General features: G+C 40.9%; 1 protein-coding gene across 1 annotated transcript in view; it reads right to left on the bottom strand.

Annotated features, from left to right (window-relative positions):
• Positions 1 to 12,136: 12,136 nt before the first annotated feature.
• ZFAT (zinc finger and AT-hook domain containing) overlaps positions 12,137 to 15,139 on the bottom strand; it is a 77,737-nt gene continuing 74,734 nt past the window's right edge. The window contains exon 16 of the mRNA XM_059867445.1: positions 12,137 to 13,427. Coding sequence (XP_059723428.1) covers positions 13,188 to 13,427 — 240 coding nt within the window. The 3' untranslated portion in view covers positions 12,137 to 13,187. The remainder of the gene's footprint in view (positions 13,428 to 15,139) is intronic.

Below are 15,139 nucleotides of genomic sequence, written 5' to 3' on the forward strand. Positions count from 1 at the left end.
TCAGGAGAAGTTCAGCTGCTGTTGCTTCACAAGACAAATCCACCAGGGGAGTGTGAAAGGTTGGGCAGCAGAGCCTGTCCTCACTTTCCTTCCCAAGGAAAGACACCAGGCCCTTTGTTTGCAGGGCATTAACACCTGGAACAGCTCTGGCAGAAAACATGACAGGTGTGGTGCTCTATTGGACCATGCAGGTTCCTCAGAATTCAACTTGCATTCTGGTTGGACAGGGACTGTAATTTCTCAGATAACTGTGAAAGATTCCAGCTGAGGTTTCAATTGCTACAGCTAGTGAAATATTTAATAATGGTAATTATATTACTATCACTGCTCTGTAATTTCATAATGTATAATAAAATGGTGCCTGTTAGTTTAAAATATGCACGTAACTAAATGTAGCAGCTGCAAAAGCTCCATCTTGCTCACCTGTCTGTATCACTGTTGAATCCCCACCAGTCACAACACGTCTGAGATTCCACATCAGTTCAAAAAGATGTAATTATCTGTCTTTGAAAGACTAACAAGTAAGCAGGATAATATAAAAGGATTAAGCACACACATAAAAATAACACACTAGAAACTGTAGGTGGACTAATCTCTGAATCACCTGAGAAGGCTGAAATTTCCCTCTTTTATAGAGCTGCATGTTTTCTACATCTTGTTTAGCTCTGCAGAATGATTGAAACAAACTGCCAGCAGTGCCCAGCAGAAAGGCTGCACGAGTGCTGTCATCAGAGCTCCAGCTCTGGGCCACTTGCCCTGCCAGAGGCCCTGCCCATTGGAAGGTCATGCAAACATGGGTAAGTTCCACATCAAAGGACACCTTCACTCTTTTCTCTTAATGTGTCTGAAAACCAGAACAAATAATGGCAACACTCAGAGAGAGTGATTATCATCATTGTGTTAATGACGGTCACGGGAGAAAGGCTCCAGCTCAATGAGCTCTGACGTGGAAACAAATATTGCAAAAAAATTTTAAAATAGGAATAAATGGGAGAATCTGAACCCCAAATCCACAAGGAAGTGATTCACTGCAGTGCAGTGTGGACTCTGTAATCCTACAGCAGAGTGGAGTTCAAGCCTGTAAAGAGAGATTTCAGGCCTGTAAGGAGAGATTTCTGCCCCACGAATATGTCTGGTGCATCCCCAGCACGAAGGGGCTGTGCCCACTGAACCTGCTGCCCTCCCGTCAGCAGAATGGCTCCACCTCAGCTTCTCTTCACAGGATGGTCAATTAAATCAAGCTGATGAAGCAGGCAAATCCAGCCAAAGGACAAATTAAGCTGCACAGAATGTCTTGTTGCCAAGGCAGAAATGTAACACAGGGAACAGATGCAGAGGCTGCTGGACTCCCAGTGCCAGGAATTAATGGCAATATGGTCTCCATGCTGAAAGGAAAGCCATGCCATGGGATGCATGATGCAAACTCTGAGGCAGATTGTCTTAGGCTGCAAATGCAAGATGTGGTCAGAGTGTGTACTCTACTGCTGTCTGTTAGAGGTAGGCAGTTATCTTCTGTTTGTTAGGTAGTTCTTCTTTATCTCTTCCATGACCCATCGTCCCTCCAGGAGATCTCTTCTCTTAATGGCCATTGAGTGTCACTGCAGGACTGACAAAATTCCATCATCCTTTTGGGAGATGCTCTGCCCAGGGGGAGGAGCCAAGCATTCCTACCTGGATATAGTCTGAGATTTGGAACAACACAGTCAGCCTTTCCCACTGCATTCCCAGAGAAGAAGCTTTCTTTTCCACTGGAGTCCCAGAGGAAGACCAGGCCCACCACTGGACCTTCAGAGGAAAACTGCACCCTTCTACAGGATCCCTGCTCCAACAGAACCACACCTGGCACTGCAGGAGGGCTGCAGCCACCATTTAATGGGACTGCTGACACCTCCCTGACCCACAGGGTGTCAGGGCATATTCTGACTCTGTATTCTGTCAGTGTTGTTTTTGTATTACTGCATTTTTATTTTTCCTAATAAGGAACTGTTATTCCTACTCCCATATCTTTGCCTGAGAGCCCCTTAATTTGACAATTATAATAATTTGGAAGGAGGTGGTTTACATTTTCCATTTTAAGAGAGGCTCCTGCCTTCTTTAGCAGAAACCTGTCTTTTCAAACCAAGACACTGATAAAAGCAAAAATTAGAGAGAGAGAGAGATTATTCAAAGAATGGTCCAGCAGGTAACAGTTTACTATCTTTTATGAAGAATGGATCAATACAAGAATGTTCCCAATGAGAGAAGAAATTAATTCCAGTCAGTGCTGCTGGTGTGTGAGCAGAAAGGTCACCGAGGGTCTGGAGCAGGAGCTGAACAGATTGAAGTTTGTATTACACAGTGTTAGATGGAAATGCAGAATAATTACTTTTGCAAGCTTGCAAAGGATTAAACTGATTTACATTGGATGAATCTAGCTGCAGCCCACTCCATCAGCTGTGTGACAGTAATTAATATGCAGATTAGAAAAAAAAAGCCCAAAACCCAGACATTTACTCTGCACTAAGGCAGCATCCTTCTTTCAAAACTTCAGTGACATCTCAGGCTTTACCACAACAGTGGCCAGATGTCTTCCAATGCACGAAGATATTAATGTACAGATGAATTAATTTTCCAGGCTTTTTTATTTTTTTTAATGCCAAACAACTTAATTTGGGACTATAAACTGAAGTTCTAGTTTCACACTACAAATGTTCAAAGTATTTAGGAAAACAATACTGAATTTACTTACAACCATACATAATGAGATTCATAGAATCGTAGATTGGTTTGGGTTTGGAAGTGACCTTAAAGATCATCCAGTTCCAATGCTCCTGCCATGGACAGGGACACCTTCCAGTATCCCAGGTTGCTCAGGCCCCCATCCAGCCTGGCCCTGAACACATCCAGGGATGGGGCAGCCACAGCTTCTCTGGGAAGCCTGTGCCAGGGCCTCACCACCCTCACAGGGAAGAATTTTTTCTTAGCATCCAATATAAACCCCTCATCTTTCAGCTCAAGTTTATTCTCCCTTGTCCTATCACCCCATAATTTTTTAAAAGTCCCTCTCCAGCTTTCTTGTACCACCTTTGGGAACCTGAAAATGCTACAAGGTCTCCACAGAGCCATCTCTTTTCCAGGGTGAACAGTCTCAATTCTCTGAGCCTGTCTTCATAGAAAAGGTGCTCCAGCCCATTGATCATCCCTGTGGGCTTGCTCCAACAGGTCCACAAATGGCAAAGGATGGCAGGAATAACTCAGGAGTATTGGGACTCCATTTGCACTCAGCAGACAATTCTGTCATAGACAACCTCACGAGTTTTGTGAAGCCAGATGTAAGAGAGAGCTGCAGCTAGGGAGAAATGCTTTATTAGTAGCTGTGCATTTCTGCTAGGATCAGCTACATATTCAGGTGAAAGTTTTAAACTTGCAAAAGTTTTACAACTCCTAGATATTCCTCTTTCTCTGGACTGCTTCAATGCTCCCCTCCTGCCTGCAGCACCACAACTCTGTTGTGGTGTCTTTGCTCAGACCCACCACAGCAGGCTGGGACCTTTGTGGGCCATTACCTGCCCAAAGAGCTGTGGCAATGCTTTGGTTTGTGCAAATCAAACTTGACCTTTGGCTGCCGTGGACTGGTGGTGAAGCTCTTCAGCAAGTCCTGAGCAACTCTTGTGCATCTGTTTTCACAGCAGCTTCATCCCCTGTTCCAGATATTGCAAGAGTTCCCCAGCCACCCCAGTGTCAGGAGTACTCCCCACCCAGCTCCCATCTCCATCCACATCCAGCTGGATGCTCAATTAGTGGCTATGAACTCCCAGCCATTGGCTGAGAAGAATTAGTTCTATTGTTTGTCTGCTGATGCTTTATAATCTCTACATATGCACAGCTAATTTTGTTTTTAACCATACTTGCTGTTTCTCTCAATCTCAAAACCTCCTGAGAAGTGATATAATCCCATTGGTTCCCATTTCCATGACACATGCTCCTAAGCACATTCAATTACTGTGTGCATAATTGCCAGCTCACATAGGCTCAATCATTAGTGTCTAAATCAGGTATTTAACTAACCCTTCTAAAGCACTGGGAGGGTGATTTAAACCAGATTCATATACCCTTGTGGTGTCAGGCTCATGAAATGGTTTGGCTTTGCAGTAAATCACACAGTATCCCAGCCTTAGTGCCTTCTGTTTTATAGGCAGGATCTGGAACAAGCAAAATCCTCTAACACACAGAATCCTGTTACATTTCTGAGAATGGGCATAAGGCAAACTGCCTTGAAAAGCAGTAGAAAAATGGAGCAACCAAAGCATTCAGCAAAACAAAGGAGCACCAAGGGATCTGAAAGCACAGTGAGAGAGGCAAGGCATTCTTCTGAATATAGACCACGAGGGAAAAAGCATGAATGTCCAATTCAGATGGATCTGGGCTCAACTGGGAAATATGCAACTAAAAGACAATCTGGCTTCATGTTGAGCTGTGACATGGGACATCCTGACATCCAGCCTAGAAACTTTATTGATGTCTCACAGTACTCCGTGTCCTCAAGTCTTTGTGAACCAGCATAAGCATATAGTACAGACTCTAACAGCTGGTGAACAAGGGTGTGGAAGGAGAGAAGAAAGTCAAAACCACACTTTGTAGCCCAAGACAAAACACTTTGCTTTTAGGTGTGGTCAGGAGGAAAGAAGTCCCCGTGGCTTCCCTATAGAAAATTATAAAGTTTTGCTGATAAACACATTAATATTGTTAATTCAAGACAGACTTCTAGTTTGCAACACTACCAAATCAGACTTTTTAAGAATATCCCTTGTGCATGGTTTTGAAAGCTGTGTTTATGTTTGCTCTGGTGTCACACTGGTCCCTGCCAAAGCATCTACAAAGTCTCCCACTGGGGGCTGGACAGTAGTTATATGACAGGACACCTAAAATCAGTGTATCTACAGTTCAAAGCTGGTCCCATGCAGAATCCTATGCTGGAAATACCAACCAAAGCCAGAACTGCTTGAAAAACAGCATAATGAAATCATGCTGCCACCACTCAGCCAATGTCTTTCCTTTTGGGCTTCCACTCATCTGCCAAGGAAATATCAGTTTCTAGAATTTCTGAAACTTTCTTTCTTTCTTTTTTCCAAGAGAAAAGATAACACAAAGCTACCCAGCTTCTCTTGGCCGTGACACAGATTTACAGCTACCCCCTACTCTAATTCTCCATTTACACACATGAAATTTTAAGAACTAAATCCCACCAGCTTGGAGGTGAAAGAGATTAAGACCTTCAGGGCAAGGATTTTTGTTGAGATTTTACTGTACCTACTACAACCACTGACTAAATTTTGAATTCTATTACATACAAATAGTAAAATAAAAAATCCAGAATGTGACATAGTAAAATATTTTTAATAAATATTTGTCATAATTTCTCTTACATTTGGCTTTCTTCTGTAACAGTTTTTAAATCAATCAAACAATACCAAATCAACCAACCAACTAAGAAACCAAAACAAAAACAAACCCAAACAACAAAAACCAAAAAACCCCAAACCAAACAAATGAAAAACCCCACAAAACCTTAAACCCTTAAACAGCTTTATTCATAGTGCATCCTCCATCCTCCTTAGTATAAAATACCATGGATTGGATTCCATGCAGAGTGCCTGTTTTAACACTGAAGAAATACTAAGTTCGTTCAAAAGTAACAGCAACTTTACACAAAAGTCTAAGGTTTACTTGCTTCCTTTGTTTTCCTCACTTCAGATGAGGCTATGGAGAGGTTCTATAGTTTAGAGCATCACATGGAAAGCTGAAAGTTCTGGTGCAGCTTCAGGTAAAGTAAAATAAAATAAAAACATCATTAGACTAATCCCCAAAAAGTGGGACATAATCATTGTGGCAGTCCCTTTATTTTCTGCTAAGTTACATAGAAATTTATATTTTCTGAAAGCTTGTTGGTTTGGTTATTCTTTTCAATTCTGACCCAGGAAAATGAAAGCATGAGAGTGGCTGAAGTACACCATCTACAGCTTTGTCCATGTTTTCAGTTTAAACATACCTTAAGAGGCAGAGAGACAACTACAGTGGGCCACATTTCTAATGCAGATGCTTTGTGTTAGCAAAGACCTTTTGCCAGAAAAAAATAAACCTACTCAGGCAAGTGGGGAAAGAATTTACTCTAAATAAATATATTCAAGTAGTACAAAATTAAAACATAGAATCAGGATAGTCCCAGCATTAGCCATACCAGTGTGAGGAGTTTTATCCTGTTACTGTCGTGCTCTTTTCCAAAGCCATAAATTCCATATTGGTTGATATCAGTGAAGTCCCCAAAATGCTCACGACCAGCTGACTCCTTGAGCTTGCCCAAGAGCTCTGGGAGCAGAAGGCTTGGGTTAAAGCCCCAGTGTGCTTCAAGGGAAGTGTAAGGGATTAAATTATTGCTCCAGTTCCCTTGGGGTACATTAGGAAGCTCCTACATGATTTTTTGTTCTGGTTTGACCCTGGCTGGACACCACATGCCCCCCAAAGCTGTTCTGTCACTTCCCTTCCCAGCTGGACAGGGGAGAGAAAATGTAACAAAAGGGTCACTGAATTGAAATAAGGGCAGGGAGAGATCATTCACCTCTTACTGTCACAGGTAAACCAGACCACACTTGGGGGAATTAATTGAATTTATGACTAAGGGTAATGAGAAGTAAAACAAAACACCTTTGCCCTCATGTCTCCCTTCTTGCTGGGTGTTACCTCCTCCCCCTCTGAGCTCAGGGGGATTGGAATGGGGGCTTAGGTCAGTTCATCACAGGTTCTTTTGTCTCTGCTGCTGCTTCCTTCTCCAGCTCAGCTCCAGCACAGGGAAAGTCCTGCATGTACTTCTCCAGCCCGGGTCCTACCCATGGGCTGCAGCTCTGCCCAGACTGCTCCAGCATGGGCTCCTCTCTCCACAAGGACACAGCTCCTGCCAGGACCCCCTAGGCAAGGGCTTCCCATGGGATCACAGCCTTCTTTGGGCATGTCCCTGCTCTGGTGTGGGCTACAGGTGGATCTCTGCATCTCCATGGACCTGCCTGGGCTGCAGGGACACAGCTGCCTCACCATGGGCTGCACCAGGGGAATCTCAGCTCTGGCACCTGCAGCACTTCCTCCTCGTCCTCCTTCTTCACTGACCTTGGTGGCTGCAGAGAGGTTTGTCTAACATATTCTCACTCTGCCTGCAATTCCTTCTGCACAATGGTTTCCCTTTATTAAATATGTTATCCCTGAAAAACAATTGCTTCCCCCTCATTAAATATGTTATCCCAGAGGAGTTACAGCCATCACTGCTGGGCTCAGCCTTGGCCAGTGGCAGGTCTGTCTTGGAGCTGGCTGGCACTGGCTCTGTCATACATGGGGAGAAGTTTGTGGCAGCTTCTCACAGAAGCCAAATTGTCACACCCCTGCTTCCAAAACCTGGCCAAGCAACCCCAACACACCCATTCTGCTGGCAAAGCTTTGAGTCAATGCTGGCAAACAGAGAGAGCAGCTCCTGAGGATGACACAGTCCTGGTGAACTTCTAGGTTCAAAAATAGACATTTCTCTGGCACTTCAGTAAATCATTTTTGTGGCTTCATGTGCTCTGACCTCACAAAAGAGCACAGCTATGCCATAAGAATTGTAAGTACTTCAATTGGTAGTGAAAAGCTCTTGGGCTGTGGCACCACCCAGGAGTTCAAGTCAACACCCGTTCCCAGGGGAATGACCTGAACACAAATGGAAAACATCTCTGGGTGAGCAGGACTACACTCCAATAGAAAAGGCTTCACGTGCAATTCATTTAAGGTTTGGAAATGCAACCTGAATAGCTAAACCCAAACTCTAAATAGAATGTCACTGCCTGGACAAACCCTGTGGCAAGTGAAGGGTGGTTGTTTCTGCTGGAGAAACTGATTGGCCTTTGACCAAGAGGTAAGAGGTATGCACAAAGCATAGAGATTTTCTGATTTGGACCTTTTTATCATATCTTGGATTTGAACTCACTCATTCAGTCACCATTAGATGAAAGGAATATTTGACTAATATGATCTGAACATTTGAACAAGCTATCCATCCCTAAAATATTCTGTACTCTACTTTTAATACCCTGGGCCAATTCAGCTCCCAGAAAGTATTTTCACTCCAAATGGCAGTAGCAAAATAAATGCTATAAAGGCTAATCAAAAAGGGGAACCATTTCCAGAGCAAAGTGTAAAAACATTGACTGGCTCTGTAATCCACTGTGATATTTTGTCCCTTATTTCACTGCTTGCCCATAAAGAATATTACCAATGCAGAGCTCCTGTGGTCTCATTCTCATATATCTTTATGTGTTCCTGTAAAACACACTTGCAGAGTGTTTCATTTGGGTACACAACATAAAATGATCCCTTATTTTCCAGAAGATGATATTCCTTGAACTGCAGAAAAACCTAAAGCAAGGCTTGCCCTATAAATTCACAGTTTGTTTTCATTCTAAGACAGTGAAGACTTTTTGATCCCTTGAAATTTACCTAGGCTGATAGTTATATTCACTTTTCAGGAAAATTTGCAACTTTTCAAAAACCAGGAAGAGCTCTGTGCAACATATTGACTGTGATTTCTCTCTTTATCCCCCTTTAGCAAACCAGCCTGTAAAAAATACTTTTATAGGGAATATAAAGGTCATTTATAGCGTTGTCAGAGACATTTATTTTGTTTTTCTGCTTTACTGGAAGCCACTACTCACTTCAAGCCTTGCACTGAACTTTTTATGAAGAATATGTGACCTAAGAATAAGGAAATGTAAGTGATGATTTTGCTCTTATTTAAGATCCCATCAAAGCCCATCCCATCAATTCCTTCAGAGAGAGCTCTGACAAGCATCCTTGTTAGGTGTGGTTCTGAATATAAAAAAGGTCTTTTGTCACTTTTTCCTCTTTTGCTGTCATTAAATGCCCAGAAACTTGAGGTGTCAGAGAAACCTTTGAGGTCAACTGACCTGTTCTTCCCACCAGACTCATTCCCAATGTCTGGCTGTATTTTACTCAGTGCAAAAACAGAGCTACTCAAGATGAGCTTTAGGTATTACCTTCTAGGCTAATAGATCTTCCCAACAGGATGTTAATTCTGTTATTTGACCTAATATTTCTTTTCCTTGATGATTTTATTCCATGGTTTTGTTTCACACTGAGCTCTGCTCCTTGCCCTCTGGTGAAATCCTCAAACATTGCTGATCAGGGTACTCACAGGCCCTTCACAGAATCTCAGAATGGGCCAGGTTGGAAAACACCACATTGGCTCACCTGGTCCAACCTCTCTGCTCCAACCTCTCTGCTCCTCTCATCCCAGAGCACACTGCAAGGAATTGCACCAGACCTGGTATCAGTCACAGACACAGCATTTTTGTCCATCAGTGTTTATCAAGAAACATGCCAGTTTCCTTTCTCTGCTTCAACCATTTCGAAGGTTGGTGGGTTGGGGAACACAATGGACTTGAACAGAATATTTTGTTTGGCAGATATCAATAAAAACAACGATAACAATAAAAACAATGCCACACATTTCAAAGGTCAGTGCAAATTACAGATTTGCACTGTCACTGTCCTTTGAAATGTGTGCCATAGTTTTTAATCACTTAAAGCACCATACAGGCAAGCTGAGAACAGAAACTCATGAAAGATCACTTTAATCACTTACCTGGTGGAACTATAGCAGGAATGGAAATGATACTGCATATTTATGTCCTAATAGCAAATCCGATCCTCAGGATGAGCAAAAATACATCTCTGTGACTGAGTGAACATGAAAGTCTTCCCAGATTAAAGTTGCCTTCATTTCAAGGAAGAAAAAAGACAAATGGAGTAGTGCTGCTATTGATGGAAATAATGTCTGCTATGATGGGAAAGCTGGAAATGCAAATCAAGAAGCTGTCAGGCCACGTGCAGCACCACTCAGTAACCTCACTGTCATTGTATCACAAAAGGGAACAGAACATCTGCAGTTCACTGCAGGATTAGCATTACCTAAACAAGCCACACTTTTATTAATGATGCCATCTGCAAATGAGCTCATGTCACTCCCTGTTCAAACTTTCAGATACAGCTCAAATGTACCTACAAATAGCAAAAATTGTAATCTGGTGTAAAGAAATCCAACCATCAACCACAAACCCAAATATAACCATCCATAAACTATGACTTTGTGCAGACCATCTGTTTCACAAAGCTCTGCTCTGTGAGTGCTGATAGCAGTCATCCTTATTAACAGATCAAAAGAATTACAAAATAAAAATGAGCCTTATTTTTATTCAATACTAGTAGCAGAGTCCTCAACTGAATCTCTCTGCTCTTACATAAATACAACTCTAGGTGTAGAAAAGACAAGACAGGCTTGCAGTCTTTTAGGGCATAAGATGGGTTGGTAATTCTACCTCCATAAAAGATTAGGTGGGACTTAGGAAAGAAGTTCTCCCTGAGTGGTCAGTCTCAAACATTCAGTATGCTTTTGTCCCAGGAGCTGGATTTTCACAAGGACCAGAAAGAGAAACCTTCCTTACTGGGTCAATTTCCACATTCCCATTGACACTTCACTGAACCTTCTGAGATCACACTCCTCCACAGGCGAAGAATTCAAGCCAAATATCAAGTCCAGATCGTGCAAGTTGAACACAACTCCAAAAGATTCCCTCACACACCAGATTTTCTGCCCACTTGGATCTTAAACCATTTGAACAATTGAATATCTTGCAGTATGAGTTTTGCTGCATTCTTCCTTTCTCTACTAACTGTGCTAACAGGACTGCTCATTCTTGAGATGCAACAGGTTTTCTCCTGTGTTTTGGCTTTGGCTTGGTTTTTATAAAATTTGTAAAGCACATGTCCATGTTGTGAGCAAATTATTGGAATGTGAAATAATTTTCCTTTATTAATATTGAATGGTTGCAGTGAATATTCTATACAGCAATGCTAAGATGCTGTGCAGACTAAGAAATTTATAACTTTAGAAGAATTAAAAATATTGAAATGTTTTGAAACTCTGAATTGCATGAATGTCACTTCTGTAATTTTGTTGGAAAACATGCCATTAAAAGCAACAACAATTTGTGCTGTTTAGGTCATGGGAGACAGAGCTGGGGAAAAAAAGACCTGAATTGAAAAGTATTTTAAAAATAATAATAAAAAAAGGATGCAGAAAATTCAAGTGTTTATGATTTAGTATAGGAAAATGTGATATAACTCACCAATTATATATCAAGACTTAAGTTACATAGGTATGTATGGCCGTGATATACTAAAATTAAAAGAAACAAAACCCCAAAACTTTATCCAAATACGCCACTCCTCTTCCAGACAGAATTACTCAATCTATCTGAAACAATGTACTTCAGAATTCTTGAGTGATGCATAGAAAAATATTTTTCTGTCCCCTTTTCAGAGATGTTTTACCCTAAATTCACCACTGTTAGCACATGTAATCAAGAGGCTCTAAAATGGTTTGAACAGCAAATGGGCTGTTCCAAAAAATTTTAAGTTTTTGAGACTGTTTTCATCTCTTCTAGATACCAGAAAGCATTGTTCTTGTAAATCAACACTGAATTTCAACCAGGAATTACAAAACCCGTTTCTTATGCAGATTAATCATAGTGGTACATTTGATGCATCAGTTTCTATCACATTACAAACATTACTAAACATTTCATGGCTCATTTTTGCCAAGTTTACTGAACATACACAGAACCAACCCTGACACTTGTGACAGCTCTGGTCAGTGACACAAAATGGCAACAAGGTCTCCACCCTACAAACCCAACATCCCTGGGGCTCCTGGTGCACCCTCAGGATGAAACCAGAGGAAACAAAGCTGCCACTGAAGTCAAGCAATTCTCAGTTCTTTTCCATTAACAAATTTCAACTCCCCACTGCCACAGCTAAGGGAGAAACTGTCACTACAGGTTTGCACGCTGATTTTGCCTGGCACCAAAAGAACCCAGCAGACTCAGAAGATGCTGACAACCAACTCACTACATTGCATCCACTTAGTCAAAAGCTTTTTTGCACTTTTTTACTCAGAACACCCATAAATAAGTTAAATCACGTAGAAAGGTCTGCCTTTATTTCATGGTGGTACTTTCTTGATAAGAGACTACTAACTGGAGGAATAACTTGGCAGAGCCAATGCACACCAGCACTTTTTAATTAGCCTCAAAAGGGAAACCAACACTTAAGAAATTGAAGCATTAGAAGAAAACATTAGACACTTTTTTGTTTATTAATAATTTTTATAGCTCAAATTTAAAAATATTAAACCAGAAACAATTCAAAATTCATGAAGAAAAATCTGGAACTATGTACATGCATAATTAAGAATATCTTGATTCTCATCAATATTTACTTAAGCTTTTTGTACAAATTTTTTCACACAGTCATATTTACAAGCATGTCTGTTTAAAACATGAACATACATCTTTTATAGCATTTACAAATCTTTTGAATATATTTTTTTTCTTAAAAAAAAAAGAATATTTCCTTGATTTGACAGTTTTGGTTTCACCTTATAAATACCAGACGAGTGTTTATTCAGTGGGATGGAAACAGTTATCAGTATTCAAATAGCTAAATGACAGTCATCCTACTGATACCCAGAATTATCACATATGGCTTTAAATACCTCCCAAACTCAAAGGATCATCTCACAGGTATAAACTACAGTGCATCTGTGGTGTGCTTCTAATTAAAACTAGAGCCTTTGTTTGGGTTAGCTCCACAACTCGGCAGACACTTTCTAAGCATGTACTCAGAGCTAAGAGGCCGTTTTCAATTATAGAAAAGACAACTTTGCTTCCAGCCAAGAACATATGAAGCAGATATAAAATGGGATGTATGGGCTTTTCCAGACACTCTAGCTATCTTTACAGATGTTTTTTTTGTCATCGGATACCACAGTTTTGAACAGACAATATTTGTGCGAATTTACAGGAATCAAGTGAGAGATCTTCTAAGAAGGGGAAGAATACTTTTTCCTTAAAAGCATTTTCTAGAAAAAAAAAAAGTCTGAGAAGGTTTTGCACATAATACATCTAAGTTACTGATACAATTCAACCAGTTAGATCACTTCACAAATCAACTGAAAATCCATCAGCTTGTTCACTTTTGGTTGGGACAAAAAAACTCCTAAACCTCTGGCTTTGGCAAATCAAGAAATCATCTCCTTTGAGCACTGCTCTCTAGAGCTCCTGCACTGATTCTTCCACAGCTTGCTCCTCCACAGGCTGCACAGCTTCCTGAACATAGACAATGAATTCTGAAGCCTCCCCACCCTGGGTATAGACAGTGACTGTCTCAATGCCCTCCACCTCATCCGAGGACACCACCAGGTGATGCTGCTCCGACAGCTCCACCGACGCCTGCTGCAGCGTCTCCTGGATCATCAGCGTGTGGTTGGCTGACTGCTCCTCTTCCTTCACCTGAGGAGACAGAGGAGAGTTTACAGAAATTTCACCTTGCCAAGAAGTACCTGGTGTTGTGATGATTAATGGAAATACAGCACACAAATTAGCAATCACACAGTTTTGAAAGAAAATGTCAGTTCAGCAGAAAATGCGAGCACTTTTGATTAATGAGTGTGTAGCTAGGCAGAATACTGAAAGCACCAACACAGCATCTCAGTTCTGGGCACAGAGAGCTGCAAAGTTTCAGGAACGCTGGTTTTTAGAGACAGCTTTAATCTCTCAGCAGTCACTCATTCAAAACTGCTTTTATGTAAATAAATCTGAACTCAATCAATTCCTCTAGCAGTACTGAGTTGAGAACCCATCCAAAACCATGTGAGCAAACACCTACTGTACCCATCTTTCTCTTTCTCCCTAGTCAATGGCTGCTCTTAGAAGTGCAAATTTCACTGTAAACCTTAAGGGATTTTATTAGAAAAATGTGAAATATAAATATCACTGAAATAGGTTCCTAAGGCCTACTGTTTGTGAGGCAGCAATGTTTACATTATTGAAAGGAGAGTGACAGAAACAAGTGAAAATAAAGGATTTTTTACTGAACATTTTGCTTCTTGTCAAAATTTAAAAAAGCAACACAATCTGGTGTTGAATTCCAAATTCATACAAGTGCCTGTCAATTACTGAAATACAGTACATACTAGAATGCAAAACCAAATCTTAATCCTCTGGCAGACCTATATAAAATTCCTATGCAAAGTACTCCAGACAAGAATAAATAAATCAGGAAACTGTCAGTGATGTGGAAGAAATTCTCTGAAGTGTTAGTGATAAAATAATCTACTTTTAAGGAGAGAATGGAGCAGCAATTTTTCAGTATGCAGGACATATGCAAAAAGCATTTGTTAGGGGAAGGTGTCTCTTCCCATGGCAGGAAGGCTGGAATGAGATGATCTTTACAGTCCTTTCCAATCCAAACATTCTAGGAATCCATGGTTCTGTTTGCTGGAGCACAGTGTGCTCCTGCAGCACTGAACTCTGATCTTAGAAAGAAGAGGTCAGACATGGTAGATTCTATGAAGTGTGAAGTGTGGAATCTAAGTTACAGAAGTTAGAAAGGGCTAATTATTTTCTTTAGTTAGAAGCTGGCTCAAAAGTAAACAGCACTAGGACAATCAAATTCAAGTAAATTTAATTAAGATCATGAATGCTGTTTAAGAGGGGAGTGAGAACAGAAGGGAAGAACCACAATGGAGTTTCCAAGGATCTGTTTGGTCCCTTTAGAGACCAGCAAAGAGAAAAATAGGCTCTATATGTTTGTTTTCCTGATGCTCTTTTCTCTTTTTTTTTTTCCCTAAGCAACCATTATCTCTGTTATACAGTGACTTTGCTTCTGACTTTTCTATTTCATGTTTAAAATACCCGTCAGAAGAAGATTTCAGAGACTCACAAGCCCTTTAGGACTTCATAGCACTCTGAACTTTCACTCAACTAATAAGGCTAAAGGAAGCTTTTTTTTGAACAATAACAAGTATGTTCATGTGATAAATTATTTAGAGGGCCCCAAGTCAGTATAGCTATACTATACCAATGAAATATATGTGGATTTTATCTGGTGAAAGATTTAACATCTAAAGGGAATCTGGCCACTGTCACTGACCTTCATGCAACAACACAGTTGTACCAACCAATGCCCACTCTGGCTTCATTGCACAGGATTCAGTTTATGG

Source organism: Haemorhous mexicanus, chromosome 1 (assembly GCF_027477595.1).
Source record: "Haemorhous mexicanus isolate bHaeMex1 chromosome 1, bHaeMex1.pri, whole genome shotgun sequence".
Classification (NCBI taxonomy): Eukaryota; Metazoa; Chordata; class Aves; order Passeriformes; family Fringillidae; genus Haemorhous; species Haemorhous mexicanus.